General features: G+C 48.4%; 10 protein-coding genes across 10 annotated transcripts; 7 read left to right on the forward strand and 3 right to left on the reverse strand.

The window, feature by feature from the left end:
* Nucleotides 1-1345: 1345 nt before the first annotated feature.
* ASPGLDRAFT_121166 (uncharacterized protein) lies at nucleotides 1346-3629 on the reverse strand (the record flags this gene model as incomplete). The annotated part of the gene is made up of 2 exons (XM_022540211.1): nucleotides 1346-1499; nucleotides 1555-3629. The coding sequence occupies 2 exons, from the start codon at nucleotides 3627-3629 to the stop codon at nucleotides 1346-1348; spliced, it is 2229 nt and encodes a 742-aa protein (XP_022403405.1).
* Nucleotides 3630-4791: 1162 nt separating this feature from the next.
* ASPGLDRAFT_167192 (DUF1776 domain-containing protein) lies at nucleotides 4792-6680 on the reverse strand. Its single transcript, XM_022542639.1, has 4 exons — nucleotides 6516-6680; nucleotides 6114-6453; nucleotides 5892-6055; nucleotides 4792-5840 (listed from the first exon to the last, which is right to left on the reverse strand). The coding sequence occupies exons 1-4, from the start codon at nucleotides 6546-6548 to the stop codon at nucleotides 5004-5006; spliced, it is 1374 nt and encodes a 457-aa protein (XP_022403406.1). The 5' UTR covers nucleotides 6549-6680; the 3' UTR covers nucleotides 4792-5003.
* A 432-nt stretch (nucleotides 6681-7112) lies between these two features.
* Nucleotides 7113-8752, forward strand: ASPGLDRAFT_145330 (metalloendopeptidase WSS1). Its single transcript, XM_022541847.1, has 2 exons — nucleotides 7113-7576; nucleotides 7624-8752. The coding sequence occupies exons 1-2, from the start codon at nucleotides 7293-7295 to the stop codon at nucleotides 8588-8590; spliced, it is 1251 nt and encodes a 416-aa protein (XP_022403407.1). The 5' UTR covers nucleotides 7113-7292; the 3' UTR covers nucleotides 8591-8752.
* An 803-nt stretch (nucleotides 8753-9555) lies between these two features.
* Nucleotides 9556-12553, reverse strand: ASPGLDRAFT_64942 (snoRNA-binding rRNA-processing protein DIP2; the record flags this gene model as incomplete). The annotated part of the gene is made up of 3 exons (XM_022548835.1): nucleotides 9556-12154; nucleotides 12224-12478; nucleotides 12537-12553. The coding sequence occupies 3 exons, from the start codon at nucleotides 12551-12553 to the stop codon at nucleotides 9556-9558; spliced, it is 2871 nt and encodes a 956-aa protein (XP_022403408.1).
* Nucleotides 12554-12816: 263 nt separating this feature from the next.
* Nucleotides 12817-14060, forward strand: ASPGLDRAFT_121294 (actin-related protein 2/3 complex subunit 2; the record flags this gene model as incomplete). Its single annotated transcript, XM_022540224.1, has 6 exons — nucleotides 12817-12878; nucleotides 12952-13480; nucleotides 13535-13676; nucleotides 13729-13829; nucleotides 13882-13930; nucleotides 13981-14060. The coding sequence occupies 6 exons, from the start codon at nucleotides 12817-12819 to the stop codon at nucleotides 14058-14060; spliced, it is 963 nt and encodes a 320-aa protein (XP_022403409.1).
* An 852-nt stretch (nucleotides 14061-14912) lies between these two features.
* Nucleotides 14913-16143, forward strand: ASPGLDRAFT_80648 (uncharacterized protein; the record flags this gene model as incomplete). Its single annotated transcript, XM_022550078.1, has 3 exons — nucleotides 14913-14956; nucleotides 15103-15636; nucleotides 15686-16143. The coding sequence occupies 3 exons, from the start codon at nucleotides 14913-14915 to the stop codon at nucleotides 16044-16046; spliced, it is 939 nt and encodes a 312-aa protein (XP_022403410.1). The 3' UTR covers nucleotides 16047-16143.
* ASPGLDRAFT_80649 (uncharacterized protein) lies at nucleotides 16121-17261 on the forward strand (the record flags this gene model as incomplete). The annotated part of the gene is made up of 2 exons (XM_022550079.1): nucleotides 16121-16262; nucleotides 16310-17261. Exon 2 carries the CDS (start codon nucleotides 16479-16481, stop codon nucleotides 17259-17261), a length of 783 nt encoding a protein of 260 aa, XP_022403411.1. The 5' UTR covers nucleotides 16121-16262; nucleotides 16310-16478.
* On the forward strand, nucleotides 17040-17651 carry ASPGLDRAFT_44578 (uncharacterized protein). Its single transcript, XM_022546056.1, has one exon. The coding sequence runs from the start codon at nucleotides 17274-17276 to the stop codon at nucleotides 17571-17573; it is 300 nt and encodes a 99-aa protein (XP_022403412.1). The 5' UTR covers nucleotides 17040-17273; the 3' UTR covers nucleotides 17574-17651.
* Nucleotides 17652-21728: 4077 nt separating this feature from the next.
* ASPGLDRAFT_88062 (GNAT family N-acetyltransferase) lies at nucleotides 21729-22538 on the forward strand (the record flags this gene model as incomplete). Its single annotated transcript, XM_022550438.1, has 1 exon — nucleotides 21729-22538. A coding segment is annotated over one exon (810 nt), but the record flags the coding sequence as incomplete, so codon positions are not given.
* Nucleotides 22539-24477: 1939 nt separating this feature from the next.
* ASPGLDRAFT_92220 (uncharacterized protein) lies at nucleotides 24478-25070 on the forward strand (the record flags this gene model as incomplete). Its single annotated transcript, XM_022550517.1, has 3 exons — nucleotides 24478-24629; nucleotides 24681-24780; nucleotides 24834-25070. Coding segments are annotated over 3 exons (489 nt in total), but the record flags the coding sequence as incomplete, so codon positions are not given.
* Between the last annotated feature and the right edge of the window lie 37 nt (nucleotides 25071-25107).

The following is a 25107-nucleotide window of genomic DNA, read 5'->3' on the forward strand; positions in this document are numbered from 1 at the left end:
CCTATCCTATTCCTGCAGGGCTAGGGGATGCTTGGTTGGCAAACGCCAATCTTCAAAGCAAAGCGGGGTTGGTATTTCTTTAGGGTTGCATCCTGGGGCCCTGCAGCTCGTAGCTTTAGTCGGTCATACTATTGAATATCGTGAAACCCTCGAGCACAAGGAACCACCCATGCGATACCACCTAGAACTCGAAAATCTCCTATAATATCATCAGCAGCCATGACAATCATTTTTAATATATGCCGCATTAGGTCTTTCATCCGGAACAGCCGGGATGGGCACTGATGAAGAGGCAACGAGGGGTGTGAGAGGCAAAAATTCAGGGTATCGCAGGCGAATCAAATCGAGAAAGCCCATGGGACCAGAATTGAGATCTTGCAAAATGCGGAGTTGGTCCTAATCTGTAACAGCCGTTGTCTGTCGCATTTTTCAGTCTGTAAAGGATTTGAGACTTGTCAAGCGAGATTTCCCCGATTGTTGCCCCGGGTTTTTCGAGTCGTATACAAGGCTGAGGGATATATTCAAACCAATATTATCAAAGCCAAATACACCGATGCTACTGTGGCGTTTCTCCCCAAACTTAAAATGACCAAATCCAATACTCAAGTATCCTAAAATATCCCAATAAAAACAAGCCGGAAGGCTGCTGTATATATTCAAAAGACCCAAAAGCACAAAATGATGCAAGAAGAGCGATGCAATTATGATGAGATTGTCATGAGTATCATCAAATATGATCTCTGCGAATGGACCACACAGCTAGATTGGACAAAAATAAACAACCAAAAGGCAGCAGAAGGGAAAACAGAGAAGTGAAATGAAAAAGAGCAGCCTATGACAGCAACACTCGAAGAAGGTCAAAGTAATAATGAACAGAAAGAAACAGAGAGAGTGACTAGAAATTAAGACCTCACTCATGGGTGATAAGGGGTATCCAGTAAGAAGAGAATTATGGCGCCCAAAGGGCAGATAGTATAGAACCATCCACGGACCGAGAGCAGATTGCAAGTCCTGCTCGAATTCAAACAATAAGAGAAAAGAAGAAAAGAAAAAAGAGCAAGTGGCTGTCAAGGTGCAAAGGAGTGTAAGAAGCAAAAGTAAACACAATGAAGCAAAAGCTCAAAAGCTCACTCTGCAGGTTCGCATAAGGAAAAGCATATGCATGAATAGCAAATGGCAAAAGCAATTGAAAGGAAAAAAAAAAAAAAAAAAAAAAAAAACCAATATTAAGGGAGTGTCAGAGGGTCGGACGCTGTATGAAATGAAAAATCACAACGAATGCAAGGTCAAGACAGTTTGGCATCAACCAACAGTCGTACCTAGAATAAAAACTGCAAGCGAAAGTCTATGCTTCAGCTGCACCCGACTTTTTCCGGTGGAAAAGACTGCGAGTTCGCGATTTACTGCGACCACGAGATTTCTTATCCGATGTCCCAGCCTGTCGTCCACGCGACCGATCGCTGGGTTCGTCGTCCGACATGTATTTATCTTTGTAAATCCTGTAACGTTCGCGTTAGTAAATTCAAGCATACATGGAACAACCATAATACTTACCAGCTATTTCCAACCATGTTGACACCTTTGGCCTCGGCCTGGCGGTAGTACTTGGCGGCTTTCTTCAGATCCTTCTTGCATCCCACACCTTGAGCGTAGCAGTAACCAGCCTCAGACAGCGCATCAGCGTCTCCCCACTGGCCGGCAATTTCGAAGCAACGCAAAGCCAAAATCTTATCTTGCTCAATACCCCAACCATTGAGATGGCTCACACCAAGCTCGTAAATTCCCAGAGCGAATTGTGCACGATAAGCCTTCTGCATTTCCCGGAATCGCGCTGGTACAGGGGTGTTGCTGTCGCCCATCAACTCCAGACCAACGGAGTCCACTGCTTTCCGCAGCCACCGGACACCCTCCCGTTGATTGGGACGCATACCCCAGCCATGACGGCAGGCCAACGCATAAAGGAACATGGCCGTGGGGTGGTCCTTTTTGGCCGCAATGCGAAGGTGGTAGGTGGACTCGTTAAGAGATCCCTTTTCGTGGCATTGGATGCCCACGGCCAGATGGTCGTCCGCCGTGACAGGAGCGGACACCGGGTTAGCGGAGTCGTTGGACCGGGCTGTCTGTGGTCGAAGAGTGTTACTCGATCCAGTAGACGATGCCGCGTCGCTCTTGTTGGCCTTCGGACTGAGTCTGCTGGCTGCTGCTGTGTCAGGCGATGGAGAGCGCCGCGATGGCGCCACAGGCTCCGGCGTCAACAGCTGGCGATCAGAAATGGAGGCTTCATACATCGACCGGGCCTTGGGAGCCGGCACTGCCTCCTGATTCGAGGGAGGTGGAGACGGTGTGCGTGCGGATCGCTCTGGTGGATGCTCACTAGTCGGACTCTCGAACAAGGGCTCTTTCCATTCGAAATTGGGCGTCTGAAGACCGGCAAAGACGACGGAATCTCTGCCCATTTGACGACCCCGAGGGAGGGCGTACTTGGCATAAGTGTATGAGGCTGACAGGGCTGATGAGGGTTCCTCTGTGGACGGAGTAGTCGCTTCTGTCGACGTCGGAACGACAATCGGGCCTGGTTTGTGGCCTCGCTCAATAGATGCTCGGTTGCCCGAGACATGCAACTGTTCGGAGCTTGCCATTGCAGATGCGGAGAGATTCGTGCTGGACCGGCTCATGGGACGCGAAAAGTTGAGCGAAGGACGCTGGAGGCGGCCACCGTTATTCGAAGCCTCGGAACTCTGGGACGGAGATCGGGGTTTCCCACGGGGCACTGGGGCAGCAGTGGTGGACATGGGCGAGTGCGGTCCGGACATAGCGCTGCTGGACGACAGCTTCCGCGGCGGCTGAGAGAAGGTGGACCCGCCATTAGAGCTGCTGTAGTCATCATCAGAGCTTTCTAGCTGGGCCCTGGAGCTGCTGGATGGACGAGACATGGGAGAACCGGGCGGGGCCAGGCTGCGTGGAATCAAGAGTCGCGACGAAGCCGAATCAGTGGATGAATTCATAGACGGGGCCGCCAACGAGACGCCCACTGCCGGCGGTGCTGCTGCTGCGGCAGCATAGAAGCGACGGGGTCCTTGATCGGGCATTCCATGCAATGAGAGGTCCTCCTCAGGCGATTCTGCCCGCGGTACCTCGAAGCTGGAAAGAATAGTCGAACCATGCTTGGGAGTCGCAGTGCTGTCATCGTCAATAGTGACATCGTCATCCTCATACTCGCTGGCCTCGGTGTAGGCATTGGAAACACTACTGAAGCGCGGATGCTCCGACACGGGACGGAAATTCTGCTCTTCAATTTCGGTGTTGATCTTCTGCGTGGGACGACGTTCAAGGTTGCCCTCAGCGTTGGTGGAAGTATCCCCAGAGAGCGATCGAAAGTAACCCGGTCGGGGCCGCGATAAGGAACGAGCTACGCTAGAGGGTGGTAACCTGCTCAGACGACGATCCCGCCGTGCGGACTCTTCCAACTGTCTTGCGAGTAGACGACCTTGAGCGGCAAACGCATCGAGGGGTGACAGAGCGGGAGGGACTTCGCCGTCATAGTGTTCGATGCGTGGTGAGGGGATGCCACTCCGGAGAGTGTCGTGAGAGGGGGAACGAATTTCCCCCATGTTGGGACGATAGGACATCTCAATAACCCAGTATATTTATTTCCTTCGTTCTTCCAGTTGCCTTTCCCAATTCGAAAAGCGAGTCGATGGTTTATATCAGTTGTGACGTTCCCCTTCTCGGTAGGTCTCCGCAGAAGCAATTCAAGCACGCGAGAGAACAATCAGTCGTAATAGCCCAGAAACACGAAATCTAATGAGAAGTAATCGAAGCGATTTGCATCTGGAGGACGAAATCGATCAATTGGGCCGGATGAAGCGAAAGGGGGGATGCGGTTTTAGGAGGGCGGAATAGAAATGAACGACAGCCCTGGGAGAGGAGAGAGAGAGCGGACGCTCCACACAGCAAACCAGGCGTGGAGAGCAAAAAAAACAGAATATAAAAGATCAATGGGTGAAGATGATAAGAATAGAATAGAATCAGATGAAAATCAGCAGCCAGTCATGGTGGGCTGAGATGATGGACAATCGATGGAAGGTGGAAGAGAGTCGAAGTAGGAGAGGAGAGGGGAGGAGAGACAGAGAGACAAACACACAGCAATGGAAACAAAGAAATTCTCCCGCCCTGACGATCGACTGACAGTTTTTGCTCCACGCGGAGTCCAAAGTAAGAAGAGAAGAAAGGGAAAAAAAAACAGGCAAGGGACCGTTTCAGGGGTATCTTTTTTTTTGACTCTCTCTCCCTGGTTTTTATATAGTGTCGACAACGCTGATAGTACCGGGATCTATGTTTGCTAGGCGCTTGTTTATTGTTTGCTTACTTTGTTCTACATTATTGCTATAGATAGTAGTAGAGAGCATTGAAGCATCTCTACTCTGTACAGAATACAAATACAGAGAATATGGTCTCTTCTCAACGTCGTCTGTGCTTATTATGGAAATGAATATCCTCATCTGGGCCAGCCTTGGCGCCGGTCCACTGCTTCTGGTGCGTGCGAAATTTTCCGCGTATAAAGATCACATAACAATGTTATACACGGTCAGATCCTGCAAGGGACTGGATTTATAGATTATCATGGCTTCCGATATACTAATCTTTGTACTACTTGCTCTCTAGATCTGTTGACTACAAGCTCTGAATTCTTGGAATTGTATGCTGAGAGTCCAACCTAGAATCCATACAGTGGGGTCAACAGTCGGCCCAGATGCTCCTTTTGTCATTTCCACCGGGTCTCTAAACGGTGGAAACGGGTCTGGATCTTGCCATTGTGTCAGATTGGGACTAGCAATTGGCTTCCGAGTCACATCCAAACGGTGTCCGTTGCAGAATGACTCGCGTACTGGTAGTATTCTACGCAATGTGAATGCTATAACCTGAGTGAAGATTCAATTACCCATAATGCATACAGTGCCCAGCCAAGAACAAGAAAGCAAGAAATAAAAAAGAATTAAACACTAAACCTTTTCCCAACTCGCCTCATGGAAGCTTCCACTCATCCCATCGCCCGCAGTCGCGTATCCACTGCGAAGCCCGAGCATCCATCCTACTAAGCCGCCCGGTGCCAACGCCCCAATCACACCATACATACGCGCTCCCCGGCCAGCATACACCACCGTCGTTTTCGACGTCTTCTGTCCGAAGATATTCTTCGACGGCGGCTCCAATGCCTCAAGTACCGCGTGGTGCAAGTGACGTGCCGGGGATCCTCGCACCGCACTTGGTCCTGCGGATGCCACCGGCCGCTGTTCAATGCTGGATAGGTACTGAGATCCGTACAGAGCGCGCTGCTGAGCATTCCAACCCAGAGTTTCCGTCCCTGCAACACGGCTCTGAGGTCGAGACGACCCTAGATCCAGGTTGCCCAATTTCAGTTCCACCACGCTCACGTTTCCATTTTGCAGAAGACTAAGTTCCGTTCGAAGAGATGTTGCAAACCCTGACAGGGCACGCGCTGTTGCAACTTCGGGACCTGCAAAGGGTGCGGAAAGCGAGGATGAGATCGAGGGATAGGCGAGGACGATGTTGCTAGGGCTGCTGCGCAGCGTGAGGAGGGGCAGGAAGAGCTGGGTCACCAACACCGGGGAGAGAATTCGGGTGTTGACCGTATCGGCCCAGGTAGACGGGGGGATCGTGGCCACGGGGCCATGTTCGTAGTGGGACGAAGGAATCACGATGAGACCACTCAGCTGGCAAGTGTGTGGTGGCACACCAGGCATGGGGAACTGAGGCTGTGTGATCAAGGAGCGGATTCCTCGTAAGGACGGATGGATATCAGATGGCGATGGAGGCGTCTAAAGGGTCAGCCAGTATGCTCCGTCTCAAATCAGTGTAAGATGACTTACCGTAGTCAAATCGAGCCAAAGTGCCCTGATATCTATCCGGTTCTCCGACTGAACAACATGTTCCTCCTCTGCCGACGACACTGTAATATAAACTATGTATCCTCGTCGCTCCAAGTCTGAAGAAATCGACTTCACTATCGGGTCGTGGGGTGAACCGGCAATAACTGTCCCAGCACTTAGTCTCATTCCCAACCAGAGCCCATACCCAACTTCACAACATACCGACTATTTCCTTCCGGGCACCATTCCCAGCCCTCCTCGCCTTTCTCCGCTTCCCATTCAACGTCTTATTCCCAAAATACAAAACGCATGTCGTCCCGATAAACGCCAAGGCGGAGGCACTCAACGCCCGATTTGAAATAACCCAATCTTGCACGCGACCCGTCAACGACCGCGTTGGAACGACATCAACGGTTTTTCGCGAAGGTCGTACGGATGAAGGAAGCCATGACTGTTGTGACAGCGAGTCTCGAAGGGTTGTAGCAGCGCTGTCGACTTGTCGGTCGATGGAGTTTGCGACCTGGAGCGAGTATCGCTTTACGTCATGGGGGATGGAAGCGAGCTGGATGGCAGACCGCTAGGTTAGCACAGGTTGGATTGGAGATGGGGCATCTTAGAACCCACGTAGTCGAAGAAAAACTGGTCGTCACTCGTCATTTTGGATTATCGTTGAGATTTGATATCCGGATGCTGGTGGATGCCAGAGCTTGAGGGGCGATAACAAAAAGTTATGCTGATAACGGCGGCGGGTCACATGAGCACGTTGCATGCTACGCCATTGAGTATGTACGGCCATTCTTCATACCTCTGGTAGTCAGATCGATAAACAGAAAGGAAAACAACCTAGCAAGAAGTCTCATCTCGTAATATTACATAACTACAGATTTCCCGAATTGGTTCTTGGTGTTAGTTATACTAGTGCTAACGTCAGTTTATATATATATCGCAGTGCGGCTAATTTCGAAAAGAGCCACGCAAACCTGAGCAGACATTGGTTATTGTTCGTTTCTTTATGACTTCTACTATGAATCCTAGAAGAACTTAGCAAGATAGTAATATTTGAGAATCTTAAAAGGCCTGAGAAAGACGTGTTCAGTCAGAGAGGTGAATCTCATAGATCTATTTCACGCTAAACCCAATACGGTATAGTCTATATCAAGGGCCGATAATCTCCTTCCAGCGCATCATCCTTTCACCCAACTTTCTACCGCTACAGACTGCGATATCAAGAATTTGCTGAACATTTGAGCCTGGGGAGAGGGGGACTGCTGCGAGTCAGACCCGGTGTCTATTGTACCACTATCTGTTCGTCCGCAGTGATGCATTTTTATCGGGGATAGTCTTTATACTTTGGGTACCTGTTTTGACTCTCCGCGAATCCGTATTCATAAATCCATCAAGATGCGCGAGATCGATTCACTCATCTCGGAGTATCAACATGAAAGACACCGCCCTAGAGAATCCGAAGCGTTGTTGATGCTTCGGAAAGTTGCTTCGCTGGTCAAACCAATCATGCGACAACGGGCGTGGCGAGTAGGAACACTATGCGAATTTTATCCTCATCAGCGGAACCTCTTGGGCTTGAATGTGAACGCTGGTCAGAAAATCTGTTTGAGATTACGATATCCCTCTGACCAGTGCCAATTTCTACCTTTGGAACATGTGGTGGATACTATGTTGCATGAGTGAGTGAAGCGGCTTTTAGCGTCTGATTCATTTCTAACTTGTATAGGCTCTGCCATATTGTGCATGGCCCGCATAACCGAAATTTCCATGCTCTCTGGAACCAGTTACGTGATGAGCATGAAGAGCTAGTCATCAAGGGATATACTGGAGAAGGGTTCCTTTCGCAAGGCAGAAGACTAGGTGGTCGTAAGATACCTATGGAAGAAGCTCGCAGACAAGCTCGAGCAGCGGCAGAGCAGAGGCGGAAACTTGCCGCGGGTTCAGGGCAAAGATTAGGCGGTGCACCGGTACTACGAGGAACAGACATGCGCAGGGTAATCGCTGATGCTGCACAGCGGCGGACAGACGTGACCAGTGGTTGTGCCTCGGGCCGCGAGAATACTAACGATCTTGCTGAGGAGGCTTCCAAGAATGGTTTTAGGACCAAAGCAGAAGAGGATGATGCCAACGAACAGGCAATTATGCAAGCTTATATTGAGTTGATCCAGCAAGAAGAACGGGAAAGATATGGTCCTTCTTACATTCCGCCGAGTCAAGGAAATCCAGCTGGACCTCGATCTATTGCGTCTCCTCCCCCGGTTCCAGAGAGCAGCAGCCACCCTACTTCATCACCAGCGCCACCACCACCCGATCCGGCCGATCTCATATCCGATAGCCGTGCATATGATCAGCCATGGACATGTCCTATTTGCACGCTCGAAAATCCACCCAACTTCCTATGTTGTGATGCATGCACAGTAGAGCGACCCCGGCCGTCTAATCCAAGGTCGGTTTCAGGGCCAGCCACCGCAACCTCTGAAGCCACAGCGCGGGGCAGAAACAAGCGGACACTGAGCGAAACTGGCAGCAAGCCAAATCTCAAGAATCGAACGAAGGCCGCCAAATCGCTTGCTGATATAGAGAGAAACGCGCAGAAGCGCCCGTTGGGCTGGGTCTGCCATTCCTGCGGATCTTTTATGGAAACAGAGTATTGGACGTGCTCGAATTGCGGGTTGATGAAGCAGTCCTCATGATTTGATCTATCATTCTCTCTTACGATACGCGTCTTGATATGGAGTTTTATACCCGTGATGTTTGGCTTTACTATGGCTTTTTTGTATGGATTTTGCTACATGATGATGCACAAGAATATAATAGACTTTGTTTTACATTCTATGTTCTTCTGACTATTCTCCAGTTCCTTTTTATCTTTTCTTTTCTCTTCATTTCCATTATGTAGTTAGTTGATTGAAATGGTGACTAATATCTGACTAACGCGTGGTTTCCACTCTAAAAACATTTTTTCTGCGGACAATTTCTTCCTTTCCTCCCACAACAGATCGTGAGCAAAGCTCGAAAAGACGTTCGCAATGCAGGATGTCAAAACGCGATTGACTAACTGATAATACAACAGGTAAATTGAATCTCTACTCCTTCTATGCTCAATTGACAGCCACACACCAACGACCATTCCACACGCCAGTCCACGCCTGTCTGCAGCACATCCAAAACTCTTAAATGATGAGAACTTTTTCCGAACCGGTATTTAGGAAGAGCCGGAAGAGGTATGACAAAGAAGAAATTTGGAAAACGACTTTTCCTTTCTCTTTGTCGTCGATGCTTATAATGGTTCTGCTGAGAGGAGTTTTGCGATGTGCTGTTGACAGTGTGGATTGGATTGGACAGCATGATGGTTGTGTGTTGTGGTGTCGTTGGGTTGTCATTGAGCTTATTGTTTGCTCTTGGACTCTGCTGACATTTTTGAAGATTGTACAGGTATCTACTTTGCGTTGAGTTTGATGTAGCTTAGATTTAGATGGAACGTGGCTGCCAGGAAGTGCGCATGACGGGCAAGAATCAGGATGAGATGTATAGCTTGTCTATATATTCAAGTTATTTCTACATAAATACATATTATCTTCCCTCCAAAACTCCGGATATAGAACTTTTCTTGCACCAAAAAGACAAACAGCAACGCCATTCATGATTATACATGCTATCAAGAAGCAATCTGCACAAATTGCCGCTTCTTCCCAGTCCCTGTAATCACCGGGTGATCCTGCTCCCACGTATCCTCGTCAACGTAGTCCTTGGTACCCTGCTCGCGCACCTGGTTGCCGATAAACTGCAGAGCCGAGAGGTTGAATCCCATTTCGTCCTTCTGAGCCGCTAGCACCCGCCGCAGCGAGGACCGGATGCTATCCAGCATAGGCCGCATAATCTTACTCGCAATGATCTGGCGATGGTGTGTCTTGAGCATGAAGAAGAGCACACGGCACACAAGAGGGATGTTCCATTGGCGGTTCGCCCAGATGTTGAGGAAGGTGAAGAGCGCGGGAACCTTGGAGAAAGGCAGGACGAGGAGGGCGTCCTGCAGCGACGCCGGAGGGATCTTCTGCACGGTCTTCAGGAGGTGTTGTTCGGCGGAGATGTTTCCGAGCGCCATATACATGGGGTTGCGGGTGGGTGGTGCGGCGTTGGGGTTGGAGGCCTTGACGGCGCGCCATTCGCGCATGATCTCGAGGTCCTCCATGCCCAGGTCGAGGGCTTCCATGATCTTTTCACCGGCCATGAGGGTGATGTTTGTTTGTTTGCCGGCGTCGACTGCTTCGGCTTGTTCGCCTTCGCCTTCTTCATCTTCGAGGGAGGCGGTTAGGGTGCTGTCGTACATTTCTTCGAGTTCCTTCTCGCGCTCTTCTTCGAGGAAGAGGGGTTCGTCCGTTTGGATCCATGTGCGGATGCTCTTGTCGTGGCTGGCGCTGACGATGAACTCGCCCGTGTGGCTGATGGCTAAAGCCCAGATTTCGCCATGGTGGCCCTGGAGCTTCTGGATGTGCTCGAACTTGTCACCGTCCCAGTACTTGATGACGCGGTCCTTACTGGCACTGAAGAAGTTGTGCCCGTTGCCTTCTTTGTTGTTCGGAACGAAGGCAACACCCATGATACTGTCCTCATGGGCCAGGAAGGCCTTGTGGCAATCACCAAAGTCCAAACCCCATAGACGGACAGTCTTGTCAGCTGAGCAAGTCACGATGAGTTTGCTGTCGTAAGAAATGTCCATGCTGAGGACAGGAAGCTTGTGTCCGTAAAGGTTGAGGAAAAGCTTCAACGAATCGGCGAAAAACACCTTGACAGTGTTGTCCAAGAGTGAAACAGCAAGTAGTCGAGAATCAGGTGAGAAGCGCAGACTGAGGATGTCGTCCGAAACCTTCAGGGTTCTTGTGTGTGCCAGCTTGAGCTTGGGCGTCGTTCGCTTGGTACCAGGGATCTCTTCTTGAACCACCTGGAAGTCCCAGAATTTAGCTGTCTTGTCAGCACTACCGGTCACCATAGACTTTCCATCGGGATGAACGTGGAGAGACCAAACGGGCCCATCGTGTGCTTTGATAGTATCCAAGAGAGTGGACGAGGCAATGTCAAAGACCTCCAGTTCGCCGTTCTTGTTGCCAACGACGACGATTTTGTCACCAGGAAGGAAGGATGAGCAAAGAGAATAACCACACTCGAGGGTACGCAGACAGCTCTGGGTTTTAGTGTTCCAAATCTTCAGACTGCCGTTGGAGGCCGAAGCCAACATCCGGTCGTCGGAACTCAAAGCAATCGACCGGATATCTGTCCGGTGTCCAGGGATATCCACCGCCAGGCTCCTGTTGTAATCCGACTCATCGTCGTCTTCTTTTTTCTTGTTCGCTGTAGGGACGGTGTAGACTTCAAGCTGGTTGTTGGCCGATGCCGCGATAAGCTGAATGTTCCCGCTGGATTTCGTGCGCACCCAGTCAAACGAACGGACCTTTCCGCCAGTACGAACAATAACGTGGGAGACGAAGATCTCTGTGATCGGGGCAGAGGAGATATCTTCGGACTTATTCTCTTCTTGCCCGTCCGCGCTGCGTTGAGCGTCCTTCTCCTTTCTCCTCTTGCGCTTTCTGGCCAAGCTCTTCTGTACTTCTGTCTCTGAGCGGATGCGCCAAATCTCGACCGCCTTCTCTGAACCGTGAAACCCGACGTAGTCTGCGCGCGGGTGGAAGCTGATACCGATAGTCCGGTCCTTGCCGGTCCGGTAGAAAGTCCCCCTAGCGGTGAGAATTTTTTGGTCCTCCGAACCAACCTTTTCCTTAGAGATCTCGAGCATGGCAGCTTCGTCGATAGACCAGACTTTGATTTCGCCATCATTACCAGCCGTGATACATCCACTCTGGTCAGGCGCAAGACCAAGACTCCAACATTCTCCGTTCGACTGTGCCACATGTGTCTCGATGCAGTGTTGCGATGCCAAATCCCAGACCTTGATGAGCGAATCTTTGCTGGTCGTTAACAGGAAACCTGCGTGGTCACTCATTCCGGCGGCGTTGAGTAGCTCCATAGGCGGGAAGACGAAGTGCAACGAAGTAATCTGGTCGGTATGTCCGCGAAGCTTGAAAAGTCCAACCTCAGCCACTAAGTCCCACAGAATGATATCCGTATCTCTCGATCCGCTTGCAAGGCGCACACCGGCATTATCGAAGGCAAGTTGGGTGATGGCAGACTTGTGGCCGTTGAAAGAGATGATGACCGTGGCGGTTCTCGAATCCCAGATGCGAATGCTTCCATCTTCGTACCTGGAAGAAGAAACAAAGCCATTGTCAGATATTGCCATTTGGACAAGCGACAGCTATGAGACAACTTACCCGACCGCGAAAATATCCTCATCAGTCTTGCTCTGCGTGATTGCAGTAACCTGTGCTTTACACGAGGCATCCCGCCATCTTCCCAGTAGCTCTCCCTTCTTCACATCCCAGCTGAGAACCTCCTCACTCGCGCCCACAAAGGCTCGCCCAGCGCCCGTCTTGCGCGCAGCTCCAGAGAGCACATCGTCCCGGGCCCAGATCGCATTCGACGATGCGGACGTGACGAGCCCGAAAGTATTCGAATGCTCGAACTTCCTGCATAAATCAGTACTTGATAATCAAGTTATCGCCTTAAACAACTAATTTCACTTACAAGTATGACTTGACCATTGTTGAGCGTCCGAGTTGAAAAAATAAAAAATTTGGCGGAGAACGCTATCAGTAGCGATAGAGACCGCACTACGGGCGGCGACAGCGACCATCCGACATCCCCACCGCCTTCCGTCATGGCAGCTGTACGGGGTACATACGTATCCAGATATGACACCAAACCCCCTCAAATAAACACTTAACATTTCTCTGAATCTATCTATTGCGACGATTCTAGCATACGGCTTTGATTGGATTAGTACGGAGCTTCCGGTTCAGCCACCATGCTTCTTCTCGATTACCAGAACGTCTTGATCGAGAACCTCCTGACGGAGCGGTTCTCTGGGTACGGAGAACCACCCCGCCCAGCATATGACAGATATATCAAGGCAGGATCTAATGATATCTTTATGTTGCAGAGCTCCCCCGGTGTCAATTGATCAAATTGCGTCCGACTTCGACGGCGTCACCTTCCACCTGTCCACTCCCGAATCCAAGACCCAAATCCTCATCTCGATCAACGTGAAATGCTTCAAGGACCTGGTGCAATATGGCGCCTTGGACGTCCTGCAGAGAGAATACGGACCCTACATTGTCGACACAGAGCCCGGATATGATTTCTCGGTACTGATCGATCTGGAGAACCTCCCCGCCGAACAGGAGGCCCGAGAAGAGTTGATTATGCGGCTTGCGCTGATGAAGCGCAATGCCATGGCTGCCCCATTCGAGAGAGCATTCGACGATTTCGGGAAGCTGGCGGAGGAGGCCTCGCAGTTCTCCCCGGAAGCTACACCGCCGGGAGTCAAAGAGGGAGGACCAGTGATGGCAATCCATTACCGTGAAGAGGAGGCAATCTATATCAAGGCTAGCTATGATCGGGTTACTGTGATCTTCAGTACTGTCTTCCGTGAGGAGACTGATCGGATCTTTGGCAAAGTGTTCTTGCAGGTTGGTTTTGGTTACCACATAGCTGGGATAGTCGGTTGCTGACTCGACAACTAGGAATTCGTCGACGCCCGGAAACGTGGAATGGCACTGCAGAACGCCCCGCAAGTGCTTTTCCGTAACGACCCTCCGTTGGAGCTGCAGGGAGTGCCTGGTGTCAAGCCTGCAGGTGAAGGCGAGATGAGCTACGTTACCTTTGGTATTACACCCTCTCGTCCGGAAAGTCGCGTGCTCATTGCTAACTTCTATAGTTCTTTTCCCTCGCCACCTCACTCCTCAGCGCCGCTACGCAAACATTTCTCACATCCAGACCTTCCGCGACTACTTCCACTACCACATCAAAGCGTCGAAGGTAGGCTTCAAGGCGTGATTTAAGGATTATCGATTACTCACTCAGTCAACAGGCATACATCCACACCAGAATGCGCAAGAGGACAGCGGACTTCCTCCAGGGTGAGCTTCAAATTGAATTATTTGTTCGAACGCTAGCTAACTGGTATCAGTCCTCAACCGAGCTCGACCTGAGAACGAGGAACGCGAGAAGAAGACGGCCAGTGGACGTACCTTCAGGGTTCAGGGTTAAGCTGTGAACTTGAATTCTTAACAAACACAACCCTTATTTCTGAGAAGGTAGAACCGCTGTGGGGTTGTGAGGTACGGGTGGTATCGGTGTACGCGGCTGGAACCTCGTCGCATTGCTTTAGTATTTCCGGTGGACTGAATGGATAAAACCAAGCAAAGATACCAGCATGGAGTTGGCAACAAATTATCTGAATTACCTTGTTTAGTACATACCTGATTGATTTATAGAGTTGATTGAGCTATTTACCGTCATCTGCCTACTGCTACGAACGCGGTCAGACGTAGTAATAAGCCACGGGGCTGCACTCCGACTTAGTCCATTGCCTCATGAATACTGTTGGAAAGACCCTGCATCGCCCCGTCTTAATTATCATTGGCTTTCCTGCTCCAAATTTAGACCCCGAGTCACAGATAAGCAACCAATGCGGCGTTATAATTGGTTGAAAAGACCCACTTATAGCCGTTCCCAATGACTTGGTCTTGGTTCTGTGGAGTATCCAAGGTCTACAGAGTACAGAGTATGGCTTTCCGAGTTGAGGCTGATCCCACGGAGTATCCAGAAGGGACGCTTCATTCCTTTAACAATAGAAGATTCGAGGCCATCTCCAGGTTGAGAATAATGCGACGACCTATATTTAGTTACTGCCTGGAAGGCTGGAAGATCCTTGTCGACGATGGGCAAAGTCTGCATTTTACAAGGCTCAGTACAGAGTAGCGTCGTCGCTTCCGTCCATCATCCAAAAATAGGACAAAAGCAATATACAGCTCTATTTAATAGCAGGATGGTGCCGCACTCCCCCTTGAGATAGGCACTTCACTCTGCTCCGAGTCTTGAGAACTGAATAAACGCACCATGAACGGGACGCCGTCATCGTCGCAATCCACGAACCAGTATTGGTACTGACCATTTAGCCGACTCAAGTATTGCCTGATATGACATCGCTCAAAGGTTGCAGTCGACGCCGAGGAGTTTGAACTTGACCGGTTAGTATCTGAGTACACCAGACAAATTGAACCTTGCCGTTGCTAACTAAACTTCAAAGGACCTGCCAATCTTCCAAAAAAGACCTCAACGGCCCCAACACGCCCCTGGTATTGAAATTAGCTTCCTGTTTACCTCGAAGACTTGCCATCAGGGTAGAACAGAGGATTCAACAAGCTCAAGAGAATCAACGAGAATGGGTCACAGGTGTCCTCCTTTGTGCCTTTGCTGCCGCAATTGTCTTATTCCTCAATGTGGTCCTAACCATTATTGCTGCTTCCATTGCATATTCAAAAGCTGGGGACCAGGAATTTACTTCTGCCACACTCTACCGCGGCAAATGTTCTACCTCAAAGAACTGGGTGCGTGGCCTGCTTTTTTTGATAAATGTACTCAGCACAATCATGCTGGCAGCAAGCAATTATTGCATGCAGTGCCTAAGTGCACCATCTCGCAAGATTGTTGATAATGCCCACACTCAGCAAAAGTGGCTTGACATTGGAGTACCTAGTATGAAGAATCTCTGCTTTGTTGGCTGGAGAAGATACATTCTATGGATCTTGCTATTGATATCCTCCTTGCCCATTCATCTAATGTTTGTCTCCATGTTTCCTTAGAAGATCATGTCTAACTGTTGCTTATAGATGTAACTCTGCTGTGTTCTCTGCATTGGGCACAAATGAGTATAATGTCCTCCTTGAACTTGCAGACTTCGACATCAAAAACCCACCGGACCATGACTCTGCTTTTGCAAGCTGTTTTGAAAAGAACGTTGCTATGAATATGTCAGATTTTTACACTCAAGTCGCGCATTTTGAAGAGCTTGATAAACAGAAATGCATTGACACTTACGCTGTTGATTTTGTTGCAGGTCGAGGAACTCTGATTCTCATCACCAATGACTTGACCGCAGATAACGAGTCGTTGCGCTTGGTTGCCACCGGGAATTCTCGCGAGTCATATACGAGCGTTCCTTTTATGTGGATGTGCGATCACTCGAATTAGCATTGTCTATACGAGAATCCAGACGATTTGTCTGTAATAAACTCCACACCCTGGTCACTTCCCTTGTTTAATGTGACCACTCCGTCAAATATCACCCTCAAAAGGCAGACGATCATGGCCCAATGGCTTGTTAACTAAAAAGCCTGCAACTCTTCTGAACAAAAAGAGATGGATAAAATCCGTGACCGTTTTGAATTGGACAGCCACAATCACCCTGTATGTACATTGCACTATCTTGATGAGTATCTATCTAACTTATACAGCTGTCTGCTTATTCTCTCAGTCTCAGGCTACCTTCTCTCCATGAGCATCCGTGCGGTAGATGGCGATACCACTGTTTCAGCTCTCTGGAACCTGGGTTTTGGCACTGCCACATAATCCACGATACTAGAGATCTGTAGTGAATTTAAAAGTTGTGCTCAAGTTCTACCCATGGTTTTTCTTGCAAACAGCCCGCAATTGCCAGTTTCAGTTGCATATTTCCTCTACAACAGTATTCTGACTAACATGCTTCTTGCGGCCGAGTATAATGATTATGCTGGGCAACGCAAGCCATTGCGCGTTTCCTGGCCCAAAGGATCCCAACGCTCAACCTACTACCTCAGCCTTCCATATCGATATAGCATTCTGCTCTTGATAACCCATGCAGTGCTGCATTGGCTTGTATCCCAGAGCCTATTCTATGTGGAGATTCTCCCATATGATATTTCTGGGAATCCTTTAGCGGAATACCAGATAATCAACTGTGGGTACTCACCAATTGCAATCATTTGTGCCATTGTTCTCGGGTCTGTAATGGTGTGTACCATCTTAGGGTTGGGGTTGAAGCGTCTCAAAACCAACATGCCCCTCGCCGCCAGTTGCAGCATGGCAATTAGCGCTGCGTGTCATCCTCCACCTGGCGATGACCATGCCCTCAAACCTGTTATGTGGGGCGAGATCCCGGCAGCACAACTCGACCCTGCAAAAACAAGCAGCGAAGCGGATGATGGAGAGGAAACATTGCGCTCTGCGTCCAATCTGGATACAAGAGACCACGGGTCAGATGGGGATGATTCAAACCCAGATTCAAATCGGGGACAGGGGAATGAGAGCCAGGCTCAGTTATTGACTGAAGAAAATGGCTCTGCTGGAGAGGATTGCACGGGACATGGTCATTGCAGCTTTTCATCCCTTGAGATTATTGTTCCTAGTCCTGGGCGGCCCTATATATGATCACAGTTTATCATGTTTATCATCTGTTTTCGAATCTTTTCCGCGCACAATGCTGAGGATCGAGTCGTCGGGCAGGGGACTGATGGCAAAGATGCGGACCCGATGTTGAACTACGCTTACTTGGGAGACAAAGTGGGAGACGGTATTTTTGCATGGATGACTGTGGCGGTCAATTTTTCTGCTGTTCACTACCTCAACGTTTACACGGCCAACGGGGAAGTTCGGCGGAGAGAACCAGCAAAGATACCATCGTGGTTGTCAACAAATCACCTGAACTACCCTATTCAGTACATGATTTTCTTGTTATTATAGAATGGGTTGAGCTGTTAGCCGTTGCTTTGAATTGAACCGCAAACTTTTCCAAATACCTGCTCATTACCCGGACTAGGCGTTTCGCAATTTATGCATGTCGTTCGGAATAACAGCATCCTTTGTCCAGCTTAGACCGAAAATCCCAACCTCGACTAGTCTATTTGAAAAGACATAAGCACCATCCTTTGTCTGCATACTTATCTGTTATCGCTTGGAACGCGTGGCTGGCGGGCGTCACGGATCTAATCTAGAGTCAGTATTTTGACTTGCAAGCCTGGCAAAACTTCCTCAGCTATCGACTGAAAACAAACTGAAAAAAAAAAAAAAGTACAGAGTATGGGTTACTGTTATCGACCAGTTCTCTCATAACATTTGCTTGAGTGCGGAATTTGAAGAACTTCCGGAGGCCGAGGTGCGCCTTACCATAGACAATATGCATCCGGAGCTAAGAAGATGTTTGCTAGCTTTGGCGGGGACGTTGATTTTATTCACGGCCAGGGTTGTGTGGGGGGTTTATGCAACACTTTCAAGTCAAGATAAGATAAATATGATAATGTGCGAGCCCTAAGACATACATATATATATAGTTGTTAAACACCAATGCTTGCTGATCCTGACAGCACTGCAAAACAATAATAAAAACACCACCGACACAATCCATTCCACAGGAAGAAAGAAAGAATTCGAGAAAGAAAGGCAAAACCAAACCACGGCCGGCATGTGACTCAAAAAACGGCAGAGAAGGCAGAAACACACACACACACACACACACACATATATATATGTCGCAATTTAAAAAAGATGGGATTGAATTCTGCCAGTCATAATTGGATGTGCTCAATTATCTATCGGCCATAACTTTTATTGTAGCCTAGCTCTACAAGTCGAAATCTACCTTCATTGGCGATCTGTGTCGTACACCATTTTCAGCATCGCCAGGAAGAGAACAAATAAAAACGCCCATTGACTACAGATATTTGCTTGAAGTGCATCCACAAATGCCTAAAAACCGATTAGGAACTGAAATATGCCTCCATAAAGCAAGTGGTCTGCGATGGAGGTCACTCCACGGGATAGTAATCGTTCTCTTGGGACGTCCTGCATATAGTCGTTGACCTGGGCGTCAGGAATCCTAATTAGAGCAATCCACAGTATTGACCACCTATCTCGAGCAACGTTCAGTCACCAGCTGTTATAAAATATGACAGCTGACAGTTATCAGGAATGCCCTATGTGTTTTGCTTTGGCGGCAGTGTCCCGAGATGCATAGATATCCTGGAAATTCTCGTCCGCATAAAATTCCGTGGGTAAGAAAGGGCATATCAAGTTTCCAGAATGACTAGATGTTCACTCAACGCCACAATGGTCTGTGTTCCGGTACATGGGTAAAAGATCCGAAAGTTAGAATCGATTCGTAGATTTTCTATCCCCCGGTTGAGGTCGATTTGACGTCGATGAGTGAAGCACATGCAGTTCGGAGGAAGAAGTGATGAGGGCATCTAATGAGATTGGCTAATCTACCTAATGTCCTAAATTTCGATGAAGTCAGTGAATCTGGTAACTAACGTGGCGCATAGAGGTCACTTACCTGTCCAACCTGTTCAACACCGATGATGCTGGGGTGCCTGCATAGAGCGTAGACGAGACACTGAGATCTGACTCGCAAGCATGTCGAAGATGAGCTGGAGTATTGCGTGCACGTACGGGGTAGACGATGTTCAGGGATAGTCATGTGACTCCAGAGCGACTATCATCTATTGACTATTGACTTGGCTCCACTCGGCAAACATGTGATTTACACGGAGTAGGCGCTGTGCTATTTATGGTGAGGTTTTTACAACTCATACAATCGACCGGTTTTCTCAGTATGTTCAGTTCTATTGGTCGGTAATTGCACATACTCCGTACGTGTACATAGCATACACATACATCATCAAACTGCATCAATTCTACTTGTACACGTAGCGCATGCTGGAGTCGGTATAGAGTCGGTTCGGGATCGGTACGGTATCGGTACTCAGGTCGGCAAAGCATTACCGCCTGAGGCATGAATGTCATCCACGCGCTAACGGGGAGATAGCCGAGATAGTTACCTGTTTCAACCTGTTTCAAACGGCTGCAAAGTGTCAATGTCGCCCCTGGAACAGTCTTTTTTTCGTTTCTTTCCCTCGCCCCCCCCCAAAACACAGCCCCTGCATTGAGCATTGCTTGTTTACTTGTATATGGAGATCTGTTTGGGATTGTGTGAACAGTTCAATTGTTTCAGGATTATAATATGTATCTATTATTATTACTGTCAGTTTGCATGTGCTATACGTATGCCCTACACGCCAGCCAAAGCAAGGGAAGATGGCTATGGCGAAAGTTTACTTGTCAAAGAATTTTCCCCTTCTCTGCACGTCACAAAATCGTGGCTGGAATATTCCGTATCTCGGCGATTTTGTTGTGGGATTCTCCGTACTCTGTATAGGACCCCCGTATTCTCTTTCCCGCCTCGTCATAATAACTCACCCCGTACGTGCTTTTGACTAGTTTACCAGTAGCATTGCGGATCAGGATTTCGGTTCTCTCTTTCTTTTTCTTCTCAAGGTCTAGAATCCGCTCCACTTATTTCTAGGCATTGCTTGTATCGAATGGGGATTGAATGGGGACTGGGGACTGGGGACTAGGGACGATCAATGCTTGTTCTTTTTTGGGGCGGTCTCAGCCAGTCAAACCTTAGTGTGGGATCACAACCCCCTGTGCGTGGATTGATGACTAAAGTGGATTGCTCATATTATGCATAATTGCATTTCACTATTGCTGCAGTGTTCATCATCAATTCATTGCCAAGACCACCGCCCCGGGGCCGCATGACGCCACTTCCCCCCACCGGCTTCCCTCCCGCGGGTCCATTATCCATCGGCTGGCCGCGTGATCCATTTACAGGTTCCGGGGCAATGGAAGGCGATTCGCAGTCCCTCCCGTTTTTGCCAAGTCCAAGGAATGATCCCCCGTGAGCTCCCCGTTCCGTTCCGACTCCTCTCTCTCTCTATACGAGACGGTAGCTATTGTTCAAGGAAAAGCTAGCTTCTGTAGGGAACCAGGCCAAGCATCGGCCCAAGCTAAACCGGTTGACAGGGGTTGCTGCTTAACCTGAGCGTCACCGCTGTCACAACGTGCTGGTAGTAATACAGCTTGATTGGTGTTCCCAACTGGACCCTGACTTATTCATACACACACATACACACAACAATGAAAAATTTTATGCTTTCTCCCTTGGGTAGCACGTATCCCACAATGACGAAGCGAACCAACTGTCCCCTACCCTTTGGATTCCGGAAGAGGGTTGCCAAGAAAGTAATGGGGCGAGCTTGAGAAGGAAGATCACAGTATGGTTCGAGACACATCATCCCATGCCGAATCAAGAAGCAATACTCAGCACCTGCAAGGAAAAGGGATCAAACCGTCGTTTAGAGATTGACTCGTTTCACTGGGATGCAAATGATGCATGGGCTAATAATGGAAAAGGATGAGCCATTTGCTTAAAATCCCCGATGGCAATTAATCCAATCCAAACCAGGAAAAGTACTTGGATGCACCACAGCGCCACGCTGCATCAGCCGATCTTCAGGATCTTCCGTATTCAATACAATACAGGAGTCTGGATTACGCTGTTTTTGTCCTCCTTCCCAGATGGGTTGACATACCGGAACTGTTTTTTTAATTTTTTTTTTTTTTTTAATTTTTTTTTTTTTTTTTTTTTTTTTTAAATGCATCTTTCTTTTTCTAGAGTACGCAATTAACATACCTGATGGACTCTGCCAAGACGGCAGACAGCTTGTGAAGTGATAGTCGGAGGCAGCATCGACATTCATATATCGACCCTGGAGCTGCCTGGAGTCAGGATCAAGAGGGTCTTAAAAATCTGAATCACTTTCATCTGCTTTATCAATATTCAATTTCATTCTTCCTACTGTCGTTAACTCTTTATCTCGTTTGACATCCTTCCTAAACTGTCATCTATCTATAGCCTTAGGAACTTTTTACATCTCTACCGCCACCATGCTTGTCTCATACAGTGCTCTCTACACAGCAGAACACCGAAAGCCGACGGCCCCTACCAAGTCGGTTGCGGCACCAGCACCGGCATTCAGCCTCGACACCATCCACCACATCGAAGAAGCCCATATGATCCATCTGGGCCGCCAGGTCGGTGCCAGCAAGCAACTATTCCCCAACGAAGACTTCAACCTTCATCATGTCCCAAGCGGTGGTGTGGCTGCTCTCACCAACCCTTTTCTTGGTCAACAAGTCAACCGCACTTTGGGTCTAGGCATGGAGGGCCCTGTGACCGACTACGACATCCGTGAACTCGAAGACCTCCACCGCGTATCCAACCTGCCCGTCTCGGTTCTTCTTTGCCCCTATGCCGACCCTAGTGCTCTGCAGATGCTGGCCGTCCGCGGATATGGAGTCGACAGCTTCCTCAACGTCTACGCTCGCTCTCTAAATGATATTCCCGTCAACATGGACCAAGAGTCAGAGTACACATTTGGCTTCGACACACGAGTCTCCAGAGCACCCGCCACAGAAGCCGGAATGGCAGCTTTCGTCCACAACTCCGTTGCCGGCTTCATGGACAGCGGCCGTCCAGTGACATTCCTGCGCGCCGTGGCAGAGATGGCTGCTCTGCGAACCGACACAGTTCTCTACTTGGCCAAGATTGACGGCCAGATCGCAGGATGTGGTGCTATGGCTTTCATGGAGACAGAGTACGGGCGAGTCGCTCATATCTACATCGACAGCACTACGCCCGCATTCCGGGGTCGTGGTGTGCAACGGGCATTGATTCGGGCCCGTGTCCTAGATGCCAAACGCTTAGGTTACAACTTTGTGACCGTCCATGCCAACCCGGGCGTTGGGACTGGGCGAAACGTGGAGAAGGAAGGCTTTAGATTGGCCTTTACCAAGCCTATCTTCACGAAGCGACAAAACTGATCTGTTTTTTTGTTTCTGGTGGTTCTCTGTTTTCTTCTCTAATTATGGTTTTGTTTTTTGTTTTTTTTTTTTTTGGCTTTCTCACTAATGATACCTACACCCGGCGCTTTTGATGGGATTTTTTTTTATACATTTTTCATATTTGACATTCTGCTGTATCTGACTTCACAAGAAGTACATGAAAATTGCTGGCGATTTTTACCGTTTGACTTCTACAATTTTTCCTACGGCATAGGCTTTCTTTTCCAAACTTTGGCGTCAAATTGTATAGATTTAGAAATGATGAACATTCGTCGTTCCATTACCAAACAAAATGCCTTCAGATCTCAAATTTTTCGATTTTTTCTCCCTAAAGTTAATCGTGGCGTCTGAACCGGGCATGTCGTGACAAAAAAAAAAAAAAAAAAAAAAAAAAGGCAAGACGTAGGATAGGGTTGAGATGCGAAATTCTTCGCACTCGCGAGCACGGGAGTCTCTGTCAGTGTCAAACCTGACTGACCTCAAAGTCACACATTCCAGATTGCATAATCACCCTGACGCCTGCTTTGGTTGAACCAAACCAACCAACCCCCTGTACTGTACCAGGGGTAGGCGGGTAGCGGGTAATGGGTCAGTGATCCATGCATGGTTAATGAACGGCGCTATACAGAGTACGGCAGTGCAGATCAAGGGGGTCTGGACTTTGGGGGGCCTTTTTGTGATTTTGATTTTGCCTGACTTAGGCTTACAGCATTAGAAACACAGGGAGTAACAAGAGAAGCGAATAAGAATGGAATAGTGACATCCGACACTCAACCGCTGTACGGAATACATGATTTTGTGAACTTTGTAAAACTAACGTGTATCATCCATCAAGGTTTCTGTAGTCGAAATCCGAATTCGGAGGATTCGCTGTACGAGTCAAGAATCACATCAAGGTACAGATGTATGGACTACATTGGATGTTGGAGGTTGAGAGGGATGTAAGTATGATGAATATGATCCCACGTCTGGCTCGCTTAGAATGAATGGCGATTCGCTTACAGTCGAGACGAGGATTAGTTGTACAAGTGCATGTGGCGAGAATAACAATTATTATTCGAGATGATGTTGAAGCTGAAACGATCTTCATTTCAGTATTTGTAGAGTGCTCTACGGAGTACATAGTACGGAGTACAGAATACTTTTAAGTTTAAAGTAGAAAGACAAGAAAGGATTCTATATTAATATACCCTGTACAGGGGCTACTAAACGTCTACTCCATACCCCATACTCCAGAAATCGAAAATTTGAATACCTGACCACGCCGCGTGTACATACTGTAGTGCAGTTCCTGACAGAATCACGCAAGGACCCGCTGTAGCTTGGCAGCGGATAACCAGGGTTTGATCGGCATCCGTGATCAACAGCTTCGCTTAATGCCAAGAATATACCTGCCAAGGCTTGCCAAGCCCTTCCCGAAGATCGTCCGTGTGGATATTACAGAGTACAGGGAGAGAGGTGATCAATACATACAGGTACGTGTTGTGGTATTGGGTTGACGTAGTCTTTCAATATGGATCAAGGGGATTTTTTTTTTTTTTTTTTTTTTTTTTTTTTTTTTTTTTTTTTTTTTTCTAATTCCTGGCAGTAGTGTGTATGTCATTGCTTTGGAATTAAATTATTGTTTTAAATATGTGCTACTCTCCTCTTTCCCACTCTTTTTGATAGATGTCAATTTCAATGTCAACTTCAAGTGTCTGAGTTTCTTCCTTTTTCTTCTTTTTTATTTCTATTTTTCTCTTTGCTTTAATCCGTCAGTCATTACTTTCCTAGAGTATACTAGGGCCCAAATTTCAATATGAGCGCAGGCGCACAACAACAAAAACTCTTCCAACCTCTTCAAAAACCTCTTCATGACCAAGATCATGAACCTATTCCCCCTGGTTCCTCGGGCTCAGGCTCGACAGTGGCCGCCTCAGAAGCCTCGAACGATAGTACTTCATCACTTGTCGTGGTAGACTGGGATGGCCCGGATGACCCTGAGAAGCCGCTGAACTGGTCGCGTGCTAAGAAGAGGGCCATCATTAGTTCTGTTTGTCTAATGCGGTTTACTACGTATGTTCCTTTCTTCTAGCAAAGTAAAGGTAGAGTAACTAACATGGCTAGACCATTGGCTTCGTCGATGATGGCCCCGGCCCTACTCCAGATTGGTGACGAGTTTTCGGGTACTTCAGAGATGTTGATTACCTTTTCTGTTTCTATCTACGTGAGTAATTTCTAGGATACTTCTCCTGTCAACAAGTACTAATCAGAACATAGATTATTGGTTTCGGTATTGGCCCTCTCCTCCTCGCCCCCCTCTCCGAAATCTACGGACGCAACCTCATCTACAACTCTGGAAATGTTCTCTTCACCCTCTTCACGGCTCTCTGTGGGGTTTCTCCCAATGCAACTGCGCTTTTGATCTTCCGTCTGCTTGCTGGTGTCTTTGGTGGTGCTCCGTTGACCAATGGCGGTGGTACCATTTCGGATCTTGTTCCTGTTAGCGAGCGTGGACTGTACGTTTCCTTTCTCTCTTGTTTTTTTTTTTTTT

This window comes from Aspergillus glaucus, assembly GCF_001890805.1.
Source record: "Aspergillus glaucus CBS 516.65 unplaced genomic scaffold ASPGLscaffold_5, whole genome shotgun sequence".
Lineage (NCBI taxonomy): Eukaryota > Fungi > Ascomycota > Eurotiomycetes > Eurotiales > Aspergillaceae > Aspergillus > Aspergillus glaucus.